This window comes from Suhomyces tanzawaensis (assembly GCF_001661415.1).
Source record: "Suhomyces tanzawaensis NRRL Y-17324 unplaced genomic scaffold CANTAscaffold_4, whole genome shotgun sequence".
NCBI lineage: Eukaryota > Fungi > Ascomycota > Pichiomycetes > Serinales > Debaryomycetaceae > Suhomyces > Suhomyces tanzawaensis.
The window spans coordinates 958,076-972,570 of NW_017963639.1; the positions used below are offsets into that span (position 1 = coordinate 958,076).

The window sequence follows — 14,495 nt, forward strand, 5'->3', positions numbered from 1 at the left end:
ATGACCGCGATGCCACGGGCGAGCAGTCAGGATGCCACGGATGAGCACATCCGCACGGGACTGATGAGCATAACGACTATGCCATCAAACGGTTGATTGCCTGCCAAAGGTGTGGACTCACTGTCTGGTTCGCGCTCCTGGAGACTATTTTAGTGGGTTCGCAGTTTTCCGTCGTAGGGATAGTACTAAGCCCTAAGTTGATGTATCTTGCTGACAGCTACGGGGCTGGACAAATCGAACCAGCTGTTGTTTCAGGATAGCTACTGGACTGGGTATTGAATCGAGCTGTTGGCAGTAACTCGAACTATTCGCAGTAATTCGGCATTCGCTGTTCGGGCTAATATACAGATTAATCTCGCTATATGGGCCCTCCTGTAGCATGCAACCAGCGATGTTGAATCGTGATCTAATCTTTTCGTCTAGTGTTCTAAGCCAAGTATACAAATAATTCAAAGTAATTTATATTTTGAATTAAATAATCATATCGCTCTACACCTTCCAGCTGCGCCTATTCAAATACACCTCTTTCAGCCCTTGACATTATTATATCGTCCCCTAAATCCTTCTCCTAAAATCTTTGAGTCATAGATGATATTTCCAGTACTATATCTGCGCTATAATTTGCCGGTACCTTTTAGCTATGGATAGTGTCTAGTTAGATCTTACTATGAATCCCCAATATAGGCTCTACAATCACTCGATAGTATATTACCCTATTAATTCATTCCATTCTTCCTCTCTGCGGCATTTTAGCCCACTGCTATTAGTTCGTACTGAATAGTTCTTTCCCTCTAGCCATTGATAATAGAAGATACCAAAAATGAAGTTACAACGAGAGCAATAAGTCTTGTCGCTAAGATTATTATACAAAGTACGGATATCGTACTCATTAATTCCAAGAATCTTTCAGACATCGCTCTGACCAACCATTCTCCTGGTATCCACTAATGAATCGTGATTCATAAACACTCTCTTCACATTAATAAAAATTTCCATATGTTGAAGGAATCCAAATTTCTCTCTATCAGACATCAATCAATTATACCATCGCTTACATCATTACTTGTTCTAGTAAATCTTGGGTATTTATTCTATCTCTATTTGTGGCAGGAGCTATTCATAATTTGGAACACTTGGTGTCATAATTTCCGGACTAATAGTCCTCATCTCCCGTTAAAAAACTTTCCATAATCTGTGTTAAACACTCAATGTCTTCCATCTCTGATCTATATTCTAACTCATTATCTGAATCTCTGCTCCACCTTCCACACAAACTCCATGCTCTGCTCCATGAACATCAACATCAATACTGAGTGGGGTCCAATCCGGAAGAACTGGGCCCAGAATCCCTTGTACAACGCTCCAAAGCCTTCATTCCGCACTGTCTTCCTGAAACAGTCCACTGGTCCCGAATACAAATTTCCCTTCTGGTTGTAGACTCTGGTCAAGATCACGTCCCACGGATTCATCACCACTGCCACGGCTGCACCTGCCACTGACGACGACACGAGGTGGAGCCAGATCGAGGTGGGTGCAAAAACTGAGTGTGCTACGAGGTAGTTTTTCGTCAAGTAGTAGGTGGGTAATTGTACTGAAGATCCAGCACCTGTTCTCATGATGGCAGCATCCACACCACGATACAAGCCCTTGAAGCCCTCTGCACGGTACACGGTGGATAAACCGTCCCATACGCCTCGGTAGAACGTCTGCTGGCCCACCAAAGTGTCCAGATGGGCCTTGGTGTAGGATTGCATTCTGGTCTTGATGAGGAAGAGTGGATTGGCTACGACCGACCCAATGGCTCCCGAAACCATGCCTGCCAACACGTTAATGTGGAGCTTCTGGGGTACCTTGTCGTCCTCGCCCAAACTGCCAGGATGGAGCACTTTGGTGAGGTAGTATCTGCTACGTTCGTAGAAGCCTACTCTGCACCCATTCAATCCTATCTGGTAGAGATATCCTGAGATGAGGCCCTGCTGGATGCCACGGATACCTTCGGTACGCACAATGAGTCCAAACGCCTGGAACGGGTTGCGATAGAGCACGGGAGCGTCTTTGGCCAGCTTGATGAGTTCTCCCTGGAGCTGCATCCGGGTCTTGATGAGATCAATGGGGTTGGTGAACGTGACTGCACCACACGCAGCTATAGCGCCGGCGAGAATGGACCCTGCGGTCGATAGCTGCTCGGCAGCCGACTTGCCTGTGTTTGGTGGTGCCAGGGACATGGTGATGTTGGAGGACGTAAAATTTCAGCCGGTATAGGTATAGGAAGCGAGGTTAGGTCACGTGACCTGACGATTTCGGCTGATTTCGTGCGCTGCAGCCAGGATGCAGGGACCGCGGCCGAGGGTCCGGCCTGGCGGCACTGGGCGAGCAGGTGGCTGGCGTGGATCTGTCCGCTTTTGCCGGGCAGGCGAGTTTTGGGTGCTAAGCCTTGAGATGCGCATCGCCGGTACCGGTGGGGTGGTGGGGCGGTCTGGAACGCGGAATCAGTGATGACGTAATCAGATGCTAGTGAGTCAGCAATTACGTAATTGCTGACCATTGCTGGATCTGTATGTGGATGTTTCGACCAGTATTCTATAGTGCTTGTCACCGACTATTACTCTGGACCTGAAGATGTCCTTATGTCCCGAATTATTTCATCAGGCAACCGTGTTTTGTAGACGATACGAGGTACTCTTCACAGTGGATTACTTGAACATACCTCCTCTCTACCTTTGCAAATTCCCGCCCCCCTTGCTCCACTCTCGTTGCTCTACCTCCTTGCCCGGCACCTCCTTTGCCCGGCACCCTCTTCTACTAGTTTTTCCACCACTTTCATCCCTATTTGTCGCCTCCCGTATGTCGTATGTCTCGCTTATCGCCATCGGACCACGTGACCCACACTACTAAAGGTTTTCCCATACTCCGAATCAACCCACACCATGTTGAACCGCCATTTCTTGTGTTCGAAGCAGAAGGCTCTAGGCCTTCGGAGACGCTTCTTAGCATCAGCTTCAAAGTACGCCATAGGAGAAAATGTGCACGGATTCACAATCAACAACGTCCAATCCATTCCTGAATTCTCATTGACTGCTGTCCATTTGAAGCATTCTGCCACAGGGTCAGAACATCTCCATCTCGACTCCAAAAACGACACCAACAACGTCTTCCTGATTGCCTTCAAAACAAACCCTCCCGATGCCACCGGAGTGCCTCACATTTTGGAACACACCACGTTGTGTGGGTCCACCAAGTACCCTGTTAGAGATCCGTTCTTCAAGATGACCAACCGGTCGTTGAGCAACTTTATGAACGCCATGACTGGCCACGACTACACCTACTACCCGTTCGCCACCACCAACGCCAAAGATTTCGAAAACTTGATGGATGTATACTTGTCGTCGGTGTTTCAGCCATTATTGACCTACAACGACTTTACTCAGGAGGGCTGGAGACTCGAAAACTCGACCACTGACGACCCTTCCAGTGACATCACCTTCAAGGGTGTTGTGTACAACGAAATGAAGGGCCAGAACTCCAATTCTGCCTACTACTTCTACATTCGCTATTTGGAATCGATCTACCCAACCTTGAACAACTCAGGCGGAAACCCCGAAAGCATTGTTGATTTGAAGTACGAACAGTTGCGTGAGTTCCATCATAGAAACTACCAGCCTTCCAACTCCAAAACCTTCACCTATGGCTCTATTCCATTGGAAAACCACTTAGAGAGATTGGGCCAGTATCTCGATGAATTTAAGGTCAGCAAGGAGTTTTCGCCCAACAGTGACATCAAGTTGCCCGCATTTTCCACTCCTGGTTACACCAAAGAGGTGTCGGTCCCTGGACCTATCGATACCATGTCTCCTAGACCCGTTGCATCTCAATACAAATCATCTATCACGTGGAATTTGGGCAACCCCCTCGACGAAGCCAACCACTATGATGTGTTCAAGTGGAAAATTTTGAGCTCTTTACTTTGCGACGGCCATTCTTCTCCATTCTACCAGGAATTGGTTGAAAGCGAGTTGGGTGAGGATTTTGCACCAAACTCGGGTTTTGATACCACCACTGCATTAGCTTCGTTCACGCTAGGATTAACCAATTGTTCTATTGAAACAGTCAACACCTTGGAGGAGAAAATTCTTGATATTTTCAAGACTAAGGTCCTTCCCGAGTTGTCTGATTCATCGTCGTTCGCTGAACGTGTTGAGGCCATTCTCCACCAAATAGAGTTGAATTTGAAAAAGCATAAGCCAGATTTCGGATTGGGGCTTTTGCATTCTATCATTCCAAGCTGGATCAATAATGTGGATCCTATCAAGTTACTCGAGGTTGAAACTGTTTTAACTCAGTTTAAGAATGACTACAAGGAGAATGGAATGGAGATTTTCAGAGAACTCTTGGACAAATCCGTTTTCAACGAAAATGTTGGCAAGTTCAAGTTTACTATGGTTCCTGACGAACAGTTCCAAGACCGTTTGGCCGAAGTAGAACAGGCCAAACTCAAGGCGAAGGTAGAGCGCTTGTCCAAGGAAGACCGTGAGGAAATCTTCCAGCAGGGGTTGGTGCTTGCTAAGCAGCAACTGGAAGAGCAAGATGGTAGTGTGTTACCTACCTTGACCATGGAAGACATTGCAAAGGAAGGTGATTTCCATCCTTTGGTTTTTGGTGAGGTCAATGGCAAAAAGGTGCAGCAAAGAATTGTGGATACCAATGGTCTCGTCTACGTTTCCGCACTCAAGGACGTCTCTTACTTGCCCACTAAGTACTACCAGTATCTTTCACTTTTCAGCTCATGCCTCACCAATTTGGCAGGAACTTCTGAAACATCGATCACCGAGTTGGAAACCAAAATCCAAAAGTTAACTGGAGGTATTTCTTTCAACTTCCGCGCCTCTCCCAATCCGTTTGATATCAGCCAAACCAAGCTCCAATTCAGCTTGTCGGGGATGTCGCTCAAGGAGAACTCATCTAACATCTACAGCTTGTGGAATGAGATTTTGACTCAGACTAAACTCGATGCGAACGACAGTGCTGTAGTCGACAAATTATACCAATTGATTAAGAACTTGGGACAAAACCAGCTCAACATGATTGCTGACCGGGGCCACTCCTACTCGGGAGGTTACAGCAGCTCCAAGTTGACAGCTACCAAGCACGTTAGCGACATCATTGGTGGTATGAGCCAAGTGAAGTTTGTCACTGAAATGAATGCCAACTTGGAGAAGAACGGTAAGGACTACTTGGTGAAAGAAGTGTTGCCTGTTCTCCAGGAGATTAAACAATTGATCCTCGATGGTACCCATCAACAATTTAAGTATCGGTTGGTAGGTGACAAAGCCATTATTGAAGAGAATGAGAAGCTCTTACAGAAGTTTGATGAATCAATCAGCAAGCATAAGGGAGCAGTTATCAAGGGCGATGGATTGGATGCATTGGTCAAGAAATTCAACTCAAATCAGCTTGGAATCAACCATGACTACACCTTGATTAACTTGCCATACCAGGTAGGGTACGCTTCTCTTGCCAAGTTGGGTTCCAACTATGCCCATAAGGATGGTGCCAGTTTGCAAGTGCTATCACAATTGATGACTTTCAAGCACTTGCACTCGGTGATTAGAGAATCGAACGGTGCTTACGGGGGAGGATTGCTTTATGATGGATTGGGAGGTATTTTGAATTTCTACTCTTACAGAGATCCGAACCCAGTCAAATCCATTGAATCCTTTAAGGAATCGTTTGATTATGGAAAGCAAGCAGAATGGGATGCCGATGACTTGCAGCAGGCCAAGCTTAGAATTTTTCAAAGCATAGATGCTCCTACAAACATTTCCAGCCAGGGTTCGACCGAGTTCTTCGATGGCATTACTGATGAAATGAGACAGGAGAGAAGAGAGAACTTTTTGAGTGTCAACAACAACGATTTGGTGAATGTGGTTGACAAGTACTTGCTTGGCAATGACAAAGACCTGGTGACGGTTATTGGAGACAACAAGTTGTTGAAGGTGGACGAAAAGTGGACTGTCACGGAATTGGCTACCAGCTGAAGCCGAAAATTGGAGTTAGCCACACATCTTGTATATAATAAAACTTAATAGAGAGCTAGCATTGCTGGCTGTTTTAGATGGTCTGTAGAGGTAATGAGGGCAGGTTCTACGCTGTGGAGATAAGCACAAGGACTCTTCAATCCTTGATGTTATACATAGAGGAAATGAGCACAAATGTACTTCGATCCTCGCAGTTCTACAGGATGGGTATAAGAGCTTAGAGCCAGATTGGAGTCATTTTCTGATATGGGCAGGAGGCAGGGGGAAGTAGGACTGATATGGGTAGACACGAGATGGGATGTGGTTGACTAAAATTAGAGCAAAGCTCCTAGAGCGAATGCTGACTGTGGCCCGTTCTTTGATAGATTTGTGAGTGAAATAATAGGTTCGTTAGTCGATAGCATTTGTCTTGATGTATGTGGCATTCTTGATCGATATTATGTGTTTTTCTCTGCTTGTGTTCTTATTCTTGTGATTAGCCAACCTTGTGTTACTTTCTGTATCTTCAGTGACTTGTAATGGTAGAATTTCTTCGTCATAAACTCCGATTCCAACGCCCTTGCGTCCTTTTTCTTTCCATGATTGCTTCTTTCTCTTCCTTCTTTCTCTTCCTCTTTCTCTTCCTTCTTTCTCTTCCTCTTTCTCTTCCTCTTTCCCTGCCTTCTTCCTTTTGGCTTCTCTATCTGGCTCTTCTCTCCCACGTCGTTCTTCTCAATCATTCATAACTATATACAAGTCGTTACACACGATGTTTTCTGATAAAGTCCTTGGGTGCCTGTTCGGGTATTCTTCTCTTCTTGTCCTCTGTGAACAAGCAGTGTCTCTTTGCTCTTGGATCGTACAAGATCAAGTTCAATCTGGGCTGGTGTCTGGGGATGTTGAACCACTTCTCGTAGCCTGTCTTGGCGGCCGAGATGAGCTTGACCATGGTGTGGGTGGACTTGGGCTTGGCCATGGTGGGATGTTGTGGATGGTTAGTGGTGGTGCTAAATGTGAAGATAGCTCGCTGGTGGGTGAAATTTTTACCGACTGCCTATTCGGGCAGTCTGTGCGGGCCCCTGACAGTTTGCGCAACCCCAAGGACAACACCGCCGCTTACGTAAGGCGCACGCGTAAAATTTTTGGTGGAGAAAATGGACACGCCATAGATCAAGTCAACAACACCAATTGCTCCCACCACCGCAACCAAAGATGAAATTGTTGTTTGTTATAGCATTCATTGCATCCTTGGCCGCTGCCTTGCACTTGGAAGTGCCAGCCACCGTCAANTACCCCCAGCCCGTGTGTATTCGTGACTTTGTCCAAGAAGAAAGCATGGTCGTCATCAACATCAAGACCAACGGCAGACATGGCGATGGGCAGACGTTGGACTTCTACGTGGTCGACCTGCTTGGAAACGAGTACAGAAAGAAGTCGGACATCGTCGGCACCTCCAAGGTTGCGTTCACCAGTCATCACAGTGCTGCGTTCGATGTTTGTTTCACCAACCTCAAGAACCCTGCCTACAAGGGGCACTTGTCCAGAGAAGTCGAGTTGGAAATCGAGAGTGGTTCTGCTGCCAGAGACTGGAACGCCATCCAGACCTCGGAGAAGTTGAAGCCTGTGGAGCTTGAATTGAGAAGAATCGAAGACTTGACCGCAGAAATCTATGAGGAATTGCAATACTTGAAGAGAAGAGAAGAGAGAATGAGAGACACCAACGAATCCACCAACGATAGAGTCAAGTATTTCTCCACCATTGTGATTATTTCCTTGATCGGCTTGGGTGCTTGGCAAATCCAGTACTTGAGACACTACTTCAAGGTCAAGCACATCATTTGAAGCATCGATTGTTTCATGGGGGTATCCTCACTATAAGTATACGTGCGCCAGCCTTGCTGGCGGTGATTTCATGCTTGTAGACTGACACGGTAGATGAAATTCCACGCGTCACGTGCGTAATATGGAAATTCTTTCCGCTACCTACTCAAAGTTCCCTTTGACGTGTACTATGATCTAACTTATGGACTCTGCTACTTAATCAGATTAACCTTTGACGTGTACTACTACTAATCTAACGTATGGATTCTTATTTCGTAAATGTCTTTAAATTTTGTCCAGTTCTGTATTGAGGACATAAGTTCCGATTTCTTGTCACTTGATCTGACGGTATCCAAGTAACCCTTGAATATCAGTTCCCTCAAAGAATCAGCATGAACACACTTCTCTTCAATGCCACTAAGTCTGATATCTTGGGGCGGGTCCTTCCTGAGAAAATCTTCCAAGTCTTCAAAGCTCAAGTCTAGTAACCATTCTAACAAAAAGTTAACCTTCCACCAGCACTGTTCAAATTGATCCAAGGATTTGTAGGTTTCGTCTTCGACAATAGGAAGGTAGCATTCAGGCTTTCCGAGTGCTTCCAAAATACTAAACATGTTCGTAAATTGCCAAGGGGTGACCTGGGAAGGTTTCTGTTTTGGTAATGGCTCGTCTGAAATAGCTTCAGTCTCGCTTTCATCAGGTATCTCAATCACGTTGTCTAGTATTTCCGTGACTTCATCACTATCTTCAACCTCTTCATCTCTCAAGAAATTACTGTTACTTCCATAGTTCCTCCTCAAGATGAACAGATCATAGTCCACTACCTTGGTGATATCCAATAATAAAGTTTGTGAAAGTTCTACCAACATTGAAATGTTATAGAATTGAGGTACAAACTTATTTTCAATTCGGCCACATGCAAAAAATTCTTTCAAGTATTTGACATCAATGACTTCAAATTTGCGGCTCAATTCACATACCAAGCTTCGAGAATTGAGGTGTGTCAGGTTTTGTGAAGTTGCAGTCAAACGTTCAAATCCCAAAAGCGATCCGCTTGAATAGAACAAAGATCTGTAGTAGATAAGTGACAAAAAATTGAAACGGATGCTCATTGAATCAATGTTATCGTCATATTCGTTAGGTTTCCAGTTTGGGGGGATTATAAATTTTTCCTTCGTAGCATTGTCTCCCTTAATTATGATTCTTTCTCGATTATAACAAGAAGCAGGTGTTACGTTGCTTCTGATACCTAAACCATTCAATAGATATTCAACTAAACGATCGTACCAATCGATTGGACTTGAACTCAATTGAGTTAGCATGCAATAAAGTAAAAAGGAAGAGTCTTCCAAATGGTATAATACAAGTGTTCTCGAGCTTTTCGAGCTCCTGAAAAAACACATCATGATATCCTGAGACAGATCATCTAGATTATCTTGGATATGGGTGTGAGTCCTGATGGTGTGAAAAAAGTTGAATGCAATGATATCGTACATGACTCTAAACAAGTCACTGTACGTTGAATAAATAATGTGATATGAAGTGAATGATGAGTTAAGATGGCTGTTATTGTATTTGGAAGATTGATCGGCACAGTAGAAAGCCCAATTCATTAAGAGCCAAAAATTGAACTGCAAATTTAATTTTGGATTCAATTTCTTTCCTAAAAGATCGTCGTCGTATAGTTTAATGTTCTCCCATTTATGTAACGGTGAATCTTTAGTCATATCTTCAGGTTTTGATTGTTTGGAAGGTTTGTCGACTTCCTGTGCATCGCTATTAGATGTTAGAGAATCCAACAATCGAAATGAGCCGTTCAAGCCAGAGATATCCTTGTTTGGTTCTAGTAAGAAGCTTTTTTGGGGAGATGCCTGGAACTTGAATAGCTCGTCTTCCATATTTGGTGCTGTTTCGAGAACAGTAGCCTCATTCTCGGAATCGCTGATGAGGTCCGTTTCGGTTAGGTCATCCACAATCTCTGGCTTGCTGGGAGACTTTTGGAAGAAATTGGTGATCTTGAGCTGCTTGGTGGGCGATGCTTGTGTAAGCCTCTTTTTGATGATGGGGCCCGAGTACGTGGAGACTCTTTTGACAACTCTGGACTGGTAGATGAAGTCTCCTAGAACAACAAGAACCTTCTTATACAAGAGCTGGACTATGGGGTCCAGATGGGAGTCCATGACAAGGATGTCACGGTACTTTCCTAAAAGCCAAACGCTGCGCTTGTTGAGGGGGGCGCGGAGCACCGAGTTATCGTAGTCTTCGTTCAAGCTCTTGACATAGTCGTTGCTGGGAGCGATTCCCGCCATGGTGAAGTGCTTGGTGCTCCAGTTGGTGTTAGGACTGCGAGCTGCTAGCGTGAACACGATTCGGAGCACATTGTAGGATGGTAGCACCAGGTTGATGGGGTCGTTGGAGGCGAGCCACGCGTTGGTGTTGAAGCTGGTTTCGTAATGCGAGAGAAGCTCGTCAAACTGTCTGACATTGTTGAGGTTGATTGGCTGGTCGAGCTGGGCGAGTTCCGGGATAATCTGATACACGAACCTTTCCTGGGCGTCTAAGTGTGTAGTTAGATCGAAGAGACTGTGCATCCGCGCTATTTGCAACTTTTGTATGAACACTAAAGTGGTGAGCCACTTAGGGAGTGAGAGCCGCTGGGGTCACAACGGCTGGTTCACGGCTGTTTGGGGCACAGCAGGAGGCTGGGGGGCGTAGTACCGTGGTATGGCGGGCGGGCTTGACTGGGGAAGCCGTTTCGCGCTGGTACTAACGGTTCCAGAGCCTCTGGATTGTTTGTTGATTTGGTGCAAGTGAGATGATGGGCGACCTCCGATAAGCTGATAAGGACGGCGAGTGGAAGGCGGCAAACAGGCGTGAGCAGTAGCTGTGGTAGGTGGTGTGGCAACAGCAGGGTGGTGGGGATTGGATGGAGGTGGTGGCGATGGTAGACGCTGGAAGGTGGCGGTAGAGTAAAAATTGAAAGCTTGCACAGCGAGGAATTTTTCTGCTTCCACCAGCTGGCGGCGCCAGCGGCGGATGGCTCGCTAACAAATCACGCTAGCGAGCGCTCGCACCAGCGATGGGGATTATCCCGCTAGGTCCAGGGACAATTCTCACATACCATCTGCCAGCACGATGTCACTAACGGTAAGTTCCCCATCCTCTGTCACCATGGAACCGCACTAACCCCAGATCTGGACCCGAACAGGACCCTTGAAGGTCCAACTCCACTACGACGCCCACGATGCCTCCCAACGCAAGCATGGCGAGAACTTCCTCGTCCATTGCGCAATGGGCACCTACTCAGGAGTGAGAATCTTGCGGTATATCCCCAACTTTATCCTCCAAACAGGCGACAGTTCCAACACAGGAAAACAGTCCAGTCCTGCCAACCCCAGCCATGTCTACACTGCCATTGAAGTGAAGTCCCAGGCGGCCCCGCTGGCGAAACGAGGCTCTATCTATGCCGTGAATAACCCAGCTACTGAGGACGGATTGGGGTCGCAGTTTTTTTTCGTACTTTCAGAGGCCCATAGCCTGCTGATCACACAAGACAACTACACTTATTTGGGGGAGGTGATTGACGGGCTCGACACACTCTCCAAGATCGAGCACGACGAACAATTGAGTGCGGGAAAGAACGGCAAGGTCAAGGGCTACTGGAAGAGCGAGGCGTGGATCGACGATGTCACAGTCCACTACAACCCGTTTGCAGTCGCCTGAAGTAAATCGGTCATTTGGCTTTCTTTGCTCGCGTTAATGATACCTTTCTGGTGTTGACTTGAGATCCTACCAGTTAATTCGGTAGTCCTCTACTACTTCTCAAAAGGTAGTAAATTCAGAGAATTAAATGGAGTGAAAACTATTGAATTGAAGTTGGTGCTTATTAGAATACATTACGAATGCTCGGAGATTGGTATTTTATTAGTGGAGATCTCTTGTACATCACCACTTGTACGACTATCGGTGGAACAAGTCTAAGTACTACTCCTTCACCATTTGTACGAATTCAAGAGGTTGCCAAAGTCTAGAAACTATATTCTACACCAAGAATTGGGTCGTTACCACTGACTAAGAACAGGAATAGTTGGCAACATCCAGCTGTCACATAATACTAGGAGTGTGGGAAGTTTCATGAAATGATACAAATCTCAATTAGCAAGGGCAGGTGGCCTCCCTCAAAAATGACATTTTCCCAAATGGTATATAATGCTTTTTAGTACTGTAGCCTCGGTGTGAATCTTTTCGAAGGAAGGGTTCGTGAACTGTGATTTGTGAGATGTGATGAATATTTACTTCTTGCATCTCATCCAGTCATCAAAATAAATAATTCAATTCCACTAATGCATTGTGCAAACGAGTAATTTTACGTAGGTTGACACCGAAGCAAGTGATTGAGGTACTGGTGGGATGTTTTTAGGGCGTCCTGATGTATGAATGCGAGTATTCGGGTAGTTATTTTACGTTGCGGTTTCGTCTTGAAGTATGAAATGAGGATTCAGTTCCGGATAGAAATTTTAGGTTTGTGCTTTGCATCCTGATGTATCAATCCGAAGCTCGTGTACCTCTATTCGAGCTCTCCCAAGTTGCCCAAAATCTCGGCGAAGTCTTTAATGGACAAGTACGATCCCTCCTTGGGCTTATCGAAGTCGAAGTTGATTATATTTCCGTCGGAGTCGGTCGAGCAGCAGCTGAGCATATCGATCAAAAGAGAGTCACTAAAACTGGTTCTTCCCTCGCTTTCATCCAAATTCAATACTGCCTTGATGCGCTTCAAGTCAGGAAGACTTAGCTTGTAGTGTACAATGGCAGATTTGGAGGTGGAGTCTGACGCTGCCTGCACGAACAATTTCCAGCTCTCGTATATGTGGTGATAGTTGTTGCGGAACTTGACAAGCTTGTTGCCATGCCGTATTAGCTTATCGATATCCACGATATCGATCAAATCGGAATCGGAGCCAGTAATGGTATATGCCTGAAGCAAGTTGATAGTGGTTTGCTGCTTCACATTTCTAGCGTCCACCACCAACTTGTCCCGCTGCATGAACTCGTAGTAGTACTCTGTACATTGCAAGATATCATAGATGAAGCAATGGGGCACTTTCAAGAATGTGAAAAATTCTGGTAGTTGATGGAGGAACAAGTCAGGAGATTCAGCAGTGAGTTGGGCATAAACCTCAAGAATCTCATCCTCTATATCTGGGTTGAGCTGCTCAAACTGTTTGGACTTGGCGAACCCGTCGTTTCTTCTAGATTTGGCCATAGGTGGTGGAAGGAGAGGTGATCTGCGCACGTATTGATAAGCACTGCAAATGAGGTACTTTGATCTGAGAATTGGTTGAGAAATTAGCCATTGAAATCCACCCAGCCTAGAAGTTTGTATAGTTGAGAAACATTCACATAGCCTAGAGTATCATCAGATAATTGTGTAAACGAGATACAACCCTGACTCATCCCCGAATCTTAGTTTCCAGCACTCACAAGCCACTAATCTCAATTACTGTCTTGAGGTCACATTCTTCGCCTACCAGCAGAACTCTTCCACCCCACATACCACTTGTATCCTCAAACCATGACGTCCACGAAGCCCTCTATCTCAACCTCTCTCGTCACATTTCCTCACAACCACTTCAAAATTCTCTTCAAAAACGAATCGGAACAACCTTCTGGGTCCTTCAAACTCCGAGGCTTGGGGCATTTGATCGGACACCTGATTCACCAGGCTCAAACTCTTGGTAAGACCAATGTGGCCATCTTCTCCTCCTCGGGAGGTAACGCAGGACTCGCAGCTGCCTTCTCCAGCAAGCACTATGGTCTAAAATGCACGGTGGTGCTTCCCACCATCTCCAAGAAAATCGTAATCAGTCAACTCGAAGCATTGGGGGCCACAGTCATAGTCCATGGTGCCCATTGGGGTGAAGCTGATGAGTACCTCCGTACCACTGTCATTGGCTCGCTTGACGACTCGATTTATCCTGTCTACTGCCATCCTTTTGACGATCCTATCATCTGGGACGGCCATGCCCAATTGGTCGACGAGCTCCTCCAGCAGCTAGAAAATGCTGATACTACGGCTGACAATATCAAGGGTGTGGTGTGTAGTGTCGGGGGAGGTGGCTTGTACAATGGTGTGGTTGAGGGATTGCAACGAAACGGACTCTCGGTTCCAGTACTTGCGGTGGAGACCACACAGACAAACTGCTTCAGTTCAGCCTTGGATGCTGGCAAAGTGGTCAGACTAGCAAATATAAAGACGTTGGCTACATCTTTGGGGTCGCCATACATTTCTCAAAAATCGTTGGACAACCATGCAAGCTACCCCACAACTGTGAAGGTAATTGATGACTTGGATGCGGTTCAGGGAGTGATAGACCACTTTGACCACACTGGATCCTTAGTGGAGCCTGCTTGCGGGGCCACGATGGCATTTGCATATGGCAAAGTGGACCAGTTGGAGAAGGTGTTTGGAAAATTGACCCAGGACGATGTGATTGTATTTGTAGTGTGTGGAGGAACTGGAGTTGACCAGAGCATTCTTGAAGAGTATCGCAAGCTTGTGGAGGCTGGTAATGTGCAATAGAGTGGCATGAAGAACATACAGCAGCTGTAGCATTATTATTACTTGATTGTTATTTTAATACCGATCTAATAATGGATGCA

General features: G+C 45.9%; 8 protein-coding genes across 8 annotated transcripts; 4 read left to right on the forward strand and 4 right to left on the reverse strand.

Annotated features, from left to right (window-relative positions):
* Positions 1-1,241: 1,241 nt before the first annotated feature.
* On the reverse strand, positions 1,242-2,225 carry OAC1 (Oac1p; the record flags this gene model as incomplete). Its single annotated transcript, XM_020210019.1, has 1 exon — positions 1,242-2,225. The coding sequence occupies one exon, from the start codon at positions 2,223-2,225 to the stop codon at positions 1,242-1,244; it is 984 nt and encodes a 327-aa protein (XP_020064413.1).
* Positions 2,226-2,927: 702 nt separating this feature from the next.
* CYM1 (Cym1p) lies at positions 2,928-6,035 on the forward strand (the record flags this gene model as incomplete). The annotated part of the gene is made up of 1 exon (XM_020210066.1): positions 2,928-6,035. The coding sequence occupies one exon, from the start codon at positions 2,928-2,930 to the stop codon at positions 6,033-6,035; it is 3,108 nt and encodes a 1,035-aa protein (XP_020064414.1).
* A 552-nt stretch (positions 6,036-6,587) lies between these two features.
* Positions 6,588-7,112, reverse strand: CANTADRAFT_26265 (mitochondrial 54S ribosomal protein bL33m). Its single transcript, XM_020207710.1, has one exon. The coding sequence runs from the start codon at positions 6,988-6,990 to the stop codon at positions 6,775-6,777; it is 216 nt and encodes a 71-aa protein (XP_020064415.1). The 5' UTR covers positions 6,991-7,112; the 3' UTR covers positions 6,588-6,774.
* Positions 7,113-7,304: 192 nt separating this feature from the next.
* Positions 7,305-7,865, forward strand: ERV25 (Erv25p). The gene has a single exon (XM_020207711.1). It carries the CDS (start codon positions 7,350-7,352, stop codon positions 7,854-7,856), a length of 507 nt encoding a protein of 168 aa, XP_020064416.1. The 5' UTR covers positions 7,305-7,349; the 3' UTR covers positions 7,857-7,865.
* Positions 7,657-10,776, reverse strand: CANTADRAFT_251479 (uncharacterized protein). The gene has a single exon (XM_020207336.1). It carries the CDS (start codon positions 10,424-10,426, stop codon positions 8,084-8,086), a length of 2,343 nt encoding a protein of 780 aa, XP_020064417.1. The 5' UTR covers positions 10,427-10,776; the 3' UTR covers positions 7,657-8,083.
* Positions 10,777-10,970: 194 nt separating this feature from the next.
* CANTADRAFT_6441 (cyclophilin-like protein) lies at positions 10,971-11,558 on the forward strand (the record flags this gene model as incomplete). Its single annotated transcript, XM_020210890.1, has 2 exons — positions 10,971-10,982; positions 11,028-11,558. The coding sequence occupies 2 exons, from the start codon at positions 10,971-10,973 to the stop codon at positions 11,556-11,558; spliced, it is 543 nt and encodes a 180-aa protein (XP_020064418.1).
* Positions 11,559-12,402: 844 nt separating this feature from the next.
* On the reverse strand, positions 12,403-13,098 carry CANTADRAFT_22047 (uncharacterized protein; the record flags this gene model as incomplete). Its single annotated transcript, XM_020206777.1, has 1 exon — positions 12,403-13,098. One exon carries the CDS (start codon positions 13,096-13,098, stop codon positions 12,403-12,405), a length of 696 nt encoding a protein of 231 aa, XP_020064419.1.
* A 309-nt stretch (positions 13,099-13,407) lies between these two features.
* On the forward strand, positions 13,408-14,415 carry CANTADRAFT_51643 (L-serine/L-threonine ammonia-lyase; the record flags this gene model as incomplete). Its single annotated transcript, XM_020209972.1, has 1 exon — positions 13,408-14,415. One exon carries the CDS (start codon positions 13,408-13,410, stop codon positions 14,413-14,415), a length of 1,008 nt encoding a protein of 335 aa, XP_020064420.1.
* Positions 14,416-14,495: the final 80 nt, after the last annotated feature.

Excerpts from the sequence above, each read along its gene's own strand:
- ERV25 (XM_020207711.1), top strand. The coding sequence starts at position 7,350 with ATGGTCGTCATCAACATCAAGACCAACGGCAGACATGGCGATGGGCAG.
- CANTADRAFT_251479 (XM_020207336.1), bottom strand. The coding sequence starts at position 10,426 with ATGCACAGTCTCTTCGATCTAACTACACACTTAGACGCCCAGGAAAGG.
- CANTADRAFT_26265 (XM_020207710.1), bottom strand. The coding sequence starts at position 6,990 with ATGGCCAAGCCCAAGTCCACCCACACCATGGTCAAGCTCATCTCGGCC.